This window comes from Homarus americanus, unplaced genomic scaffold, assembly GCF_018991925.1.
Source record: "Homarus americanus isolate GMGI-L3 unplaced genomic scaffold, GMGI_Hamer_2.0 scaffold11798, whole genome shotgun sequence".
Lineage (NCBI taxonomy): Eukaryota > Metazoa > Arthropoda > Malacostraca > Decapoda > Nephropidae > Homarus > Homarus americanus.
In genome coordinates this window covers 5001-11001 of record NW_024730878.1, presented here as the reverse complement: position 1 = coordinate 11001, position 6001 = coordinate 5001, and the positions used below count along the sequence as shown (strand labels likewise).

Here is a 6001-nt window from a genome sequence, read left to right as displayed (position 1 = left end):
TTTAAAACAACAATAACAACAACAGCAAGAAAACGACAATCATTTGCTTTTTGGGAGGTTACATTTTCTCTGTATATAAAATAAATTTACGTAAGATTGTATCGTAATTTGAGCAACTTCACACACACACACACACACACCCACAATCCTTAAATCAGCTACGACCTATTGCAATCACTCCCAATACTCCAGCCTAATCTGTGAAAGTTTTGTGTCTGACTGGCTTATGCTGATATTGCAGGAGTCGTAGACCTCAGCAATTATATGAAAACTTCCTCCACCACTACTGTCTCGTCAGCTTTCTCGATTACATACCGCCATCTCGAGAAACGAAAACGTCTGTAGCTGTCGCCTTCATTGATTTCACTAAAGCGTTCGACCTAGTCGACCACAATATAATCATCAACAAAGCTATTGACCTCGGGCTTCGAGAAGCCCTATACCATGGCTTACAGACTTCCTCAGTGACCGACGCCAAGCTGTACGCTTCCGAGGGGCTGCCCCACCTTCAGTCACCTCACCTGTGGCGTCCCCCAAGGCACCAAGATGGGACCACTCTGCTTCCTTATGCTCATCAATGATGCCCTAAGAGAAACCCTGCTGGAAATATGTCGACGACTCCACCATTGGGATCAGCGTCAATTCTCCTCCGACTATACCGCCCTTCAGGATTTATTGAACAGTCTCCAAAACTGGGCCACCAACAACCATGTCACCATCAACCATACCAAGACCATGGTTATGCACATCAACCTCTCGTCCGACATTGTCCCACCTCCTTCCATTACTTTAGGTCCGGAACACCCAGGTTGTAGATTCCACGAAGCCCTCGGCGTCACCATAGACAACAAACTAAATTGGAAACCACACGTCAGTGAAGTTGTCAAATCCTCCAGTTTTGCCCCCACCTCCTCCGCCGACTCAAGTCCTCGAGTTCCTGCCCCCCTGAGCTCCTCAGCGTTTACAAAACATTCATACTTCCCAAGCTCACCTATGCCTCCCCACCTGGTCTTCCTCCCTAAATGCCACACAAACACCTAGAAAAGAGGCATGCAAGATTATTCTCTCCCTTCCTACTCCACATATCAAGAAGCGCTCAACACACTGACCCTTTCGACTCTCACTGACCCTTTCGACTCTCACTGACCATCACCACGACCTCATCTGCAAATTTGGTAAGAAGCTTCTACACCATCCTCGACACCGGCTCCTACTACTACCTGAGATCCCTAGCCCGAGAACTGCTGTTCGACACCACAACCGCATCCAGCCCATACGTGCACGAACTGATCGCTATAAGAACAGCCCAGTCCCAACCATTGTAAAAATTATCAATAACTTGTAATAAACCAGTGTATTCACTCCAGTAAATACTACTTCTTGCGCTGTCACTATGTTGAAATGCACTGTAGCTTGAGCTTTTCCCATCTAGTTATTATATATCTTATTTGTATCACTTATGTTAGTTGTATATTATTTGTAATCCGAAACCCATTCCCCAAATATGTAACTGTATATTTTCAGCCTTCTGGCTGCCAAGCTCTTTCAATAAACCGTTAATTATTATTATTATTATTATTATTATCACACACACACACACACACACACACACACACACACACACACACACACACACACACACACACACACACACACACATACACACACACACACACACACACACACACACACACACACACACACACACACACACACACACACACACACACACGGTCATCGGGTTCATGAAGCTTACATTAGTCAGAGGTAAGTTATATGAACACCTTTAGATCATTAACACCTTTAGAGGACCTCGAACTGCTAAAGATTAAGAGGGAAAATTCACCTACCAATTACCACCTTTGCCAAAACATGAAGTAAAAAGTTAGCTCAGCCTTGTGACGATCTGGATTCACCTTGTTTCAATATACGCAAGTCGAGTAAGGGCGGATTGGTTATCATCCTAGGTTGGGTGTGTGTTGTCCCAGGTTTGAATCCCTTTGAGGACACTATAGGGTAGGTGATTATCCTTTGTTGGTAATTATGAGTAGACTAACCACATCACGATTGAGCTTTCAGCCCACAGTGGGTACATATGGATTCTACCTCAACCTGTGTGTGATATGTAACGAGACCCACGCAGTTGACGCCCTAAGCTGACTCGTAAATGGTCCACTGTGTAAGAGTAACCAAGCTTGAATATAGGTCACATTGCTGGGACACACCTTCATGTATACACCTTCACTAGTCCATCACAATGTAAAAGAATAAAGAGTTAACAGCAGCCATTAGATCCAATATTGAACCCCAACTGTCGACTTTCCACTTGTTAAGCTGTTTTAGGCTTGATTATGAGAAGCTGAGATAGGTTAGGTTGTTAGGTCAAATATTTGCCCCTCATCTTTCCAAGTATGTGTGTGTGTGTGTATCCACTGTACTCTGTCTGTAGTACACCCCCTCAATATCTTCCTCTGCCTTTCAGCTCTTTTTCCTCATCCTCTTCCTCCTCCCTTCTCTTCCTCCTTCTCCCCCTCCTCCTCCTCCTTGTCCTTCTCCTCATCCTTATCTTCCTCCTCGTCTAATCATCGTCCTTCAGTCATCAACCAGAGTTCTGATAAACTTTGACCTCTACAAACTGACCTGTACATAACCAGGAGTGACAGATAGTTTATAAAAGAGCGTAAACATACATGAAAGTCTCGTGGGTCGTATAATGAGCCGCAAGAGTGCCTTATGCTGTGCTCTCAGGTCATGTGAGTGTTGTGTTATACTGCCCCAGCAGGTCGTTGAGTGTCAGGAGCCAGAGTTCAGTCTTCACTAGGTCAGGTGTAAGTTGTGTGTCGAGGTACAAGAGATGACCCGTGCGTCTTGGGTCAGGTTTGTGAGCCACTACCACCGACCTCCGCAGCCTTTGACTCCTTTAGGATTTATTCGAGTTGGGTTTATAATTACTAACCTAACTCTGCCCAGCCTAACCTAACCTAACCCAACCTAACTTAACCTAACATAACTACTCTAACCTGACCTTAACCTAACTTTTAGTATATAATATCTTCTTATCTTCTTAGTAGTCTACCGGTGTCCTGGTGTGTCCTGCGACCCAGGTTGGTGACACGGGTGAGTACCCCTGGTGGGTGCCACGGGTGAGTACCCCTGGTGGTGCCACGGGTGAGTACCCCTGGTGGATGACACGGTGAGTACCCTGGTGGATGACACAGGTGAGTGTTCCTGGTAGGTGAAACAGGTGAGTACCCCCTGTGGGTGACACGGGTGAGTACACCTGGTGGTGCCACGGGTGAGCACCCCTGGTGGATGACACGGGTGAGTACCCTGGTGGAGGACACAGGGAGTGTTCCTGGTAGGTGAAACAGGTGAGTACCCCTGGTGGGTGACACGGGTGAGCACACCTGGTGGGTGCCACGGGTGAGTACCCCTGGTGGTGACACGGGTGAGCACACCTGGTGGGTGCCACGGGTGAGCACACTGGTGGGTGACACGGGTGAGAACCCTGGTGGGTGACACGGGTGAGAACCCCTGTGGGTGCCACGGGTGAGTAACCCTGGTGGATGACACGGGTGAGTACCCTGGTGGATGACACAGGTGAGTGTTCTGGTAGGTGAAACAGGTGAGTACCGGTGGGTGACGGGTGAGCACACCTGGTGGGTGACACGGTGAGTACACCTGGTGGGTGCCACGGATGAGTACCCCTGGCGGATGACACGGATGAGTACCCCTGGTGGGTGACACGGGTGAGTACCCTGGTGGGTGCCACGGGTGAGTACTCTGGCGGATGACACGGATGAGTACCTGGTGGGTGACACAGGTGAGACCCCTGGTGGGTGACACGGTGAGTACCCTGGTGGGTGACACGGTGAGTACCTCTGGTGGGTGACACGGGTGAGAACCCCTGGTGGGTGCCACGGGTGAGTACCCCTGGTGGATGACACGGGTGAGTACCCCTGGTGGATGACACAGGTGAGTGTTCCTGGTAGGTGAAACAGGTGAGTACCCCTGGTGGGTGACACGGTGAGTACCCCTGGTGGGTGACACGGGTGAGTGCCCTGGTGGGTGACACGGGTGAGTACCCCTGGTGGTGACACGGGTGAGTACCCCTGTGGATGACACAGGTGAGTGTTCCTGGTAGGTGAACAGGTGAGTACCCCTGGTGGGTGACACGGGTGAGTACCCCTAGTGGGTGACACCAGGTGAGCACCCCTGGTGGGTGACACGGGTGAGTGCCCCTGGTGGGTGCCACGGGTGAGCACTCTGGTGGGTTCCATGTGAGTACCCTGTTGGGTGACACGGTGAATGTTCCGGTGGGTGCCTCGGTGGGTGCCTCGGTAGGTGCCCCGGTGAGTGCCCTGATGGGTGACCCTGGTGGGTGCCTCGGTGAGTGCCCTGGGTGATGCCTGTGGGTGCCCCTGGTGGGTGCCCCTGATGAGTGCCCCCGGGTGGTGCCCTGGTGGGTGCCCCGGGTGAGTGCTCTGGTGGGTGCCCTGGGTGAGTGCCCTGGGTGGTGCCCCTGGTGGGTACCCCTGGATACCCTGGTGAGTGCCCTGGTGGTGCCCTGGGTGAGTGCCCAGGTGGGTGCCCAGGGTGAGTGCCCCGGGTGGGTGCCACAGAGTGCCTGTGGTGCCCTGAGTGAATGCCCCGGGTGGGTGCCCCGGGTGAGTGCCCTGAGGGTGCCCGTGAGTGCCCCTGTGACCTTACACTAGCAGAAGGACGGTGACGGAGGTTGGAAAGCCCTTCAGTACCTGAGGGGACAGGGAGCCCCCCGCAGGTGTCAAACTCTCACCCGTCAAGTACCCGCCAGTCATCCATCTCCCTGCCGTGGGTTGGCACTCCTGGCCCCAGCCTTCAAATTATAGCGGGGCAGGAGTAGAGGCCGGAGTAATGGCTGGGTGCTGGAGGTAATGACAGACCCCGGCAACCACCAGACTTCCCAGCTCCGCTCCCTCCCCTCCTCCCTCCCTCCCAACCTCTCCTCTCTCTATCTCCTCCCTTCCTACCTCCCGCCCTTCCTCCCCCCCTGTACCTCCCACCAACCTCTCCTCCTTCTCTACCTCCTTCTTGCCTCCCTCCTCTCACTCCCCTTCTTATTTTGCATCTCTCTCTCTCCTCTCTCTCTCTCTCTCTCATCCATTATCCTTACATAATGTTGCTACTACCAACCACACTTCTACCGCCACTACCACTTGTACCACAACAACCACTTTCTTCTACGGCAACTACCACTACTATTACTGTTGTCACTATCACCCACCATCACACCAACCACAATCACCACAACTACTACTAACATCTACCACGACAAAACTGTCACCATAATCACCACTATTACCACCACCTCTTACAACGACCTATACCACTACAATAACCACCACCATTACCACCACAACCACTCTACTCATCAATTACTACACTACTACCACCACACCCAGGCTGCCAGGCTTTGGTGCTTGGTTGTTGCGTAGATAGATAGATAGATAGATTGATAGATAGATAGATAATGATAAGAGATTGATAGATAGATAGATAGATAGATAGATAGATAGATAGATAGATAGATAGATAGACTCCACCACCAGGCCGAGAGGTAGCAAGTACACCCAAGTGTTGTTCCACCATTGTCAAGAACAACCCGATAGTGTAGTGATTTATTACCGAGGTACAAGGGCTAGTGTACGAACAGGGAATCCACCTCTTACCAAACCTAACTTAACCTAACCTAACCTAACTTAACTAACCTAACCTTAACCTAACTTAACCTAACCTAACCAATCACCAATCGCTATAAAGGTACAGAAGATCACCTTTCCCCAGTGCCGCATTACTCCCGAACCGTCTTAACTCCAGTGACCACTAAGGCCAAGGTCAAGGTCATCGGAAATGAGCACAAATGAGCACACATTCTAAAAGACAGTCCAACAGTATTATCAGATCGTTCCCAAAAAGTTCAATTGCTGTTCACTCGAGGTATAGGTGTTGCACTTTAACGCTA

General features: G+C 50.6%; 1 protein-coding gene across 1 annotated transcript; it reads right to left on the bottom strand.

Annotated features, from left to right (window-relative positions):
* Window positions 1–3072: 3072 nt before the first annotated feature.
* On the bottom strand, window positions 3073–4676 carry LOC121867387 (extensin-like; the record flags this gene model as incomplete). The annotated part of the gene is made up of 2 exons (XM_042367303.1): window positions 3073–3959; window positions 4187–4676. Coding segments are annotated over 2 exons (1377 nt in total), but the record flags the coding sequence as incomplete, so codon positions are not given.
* Window positions 4677–6001: the final 1325 nt, after the last annotated feature.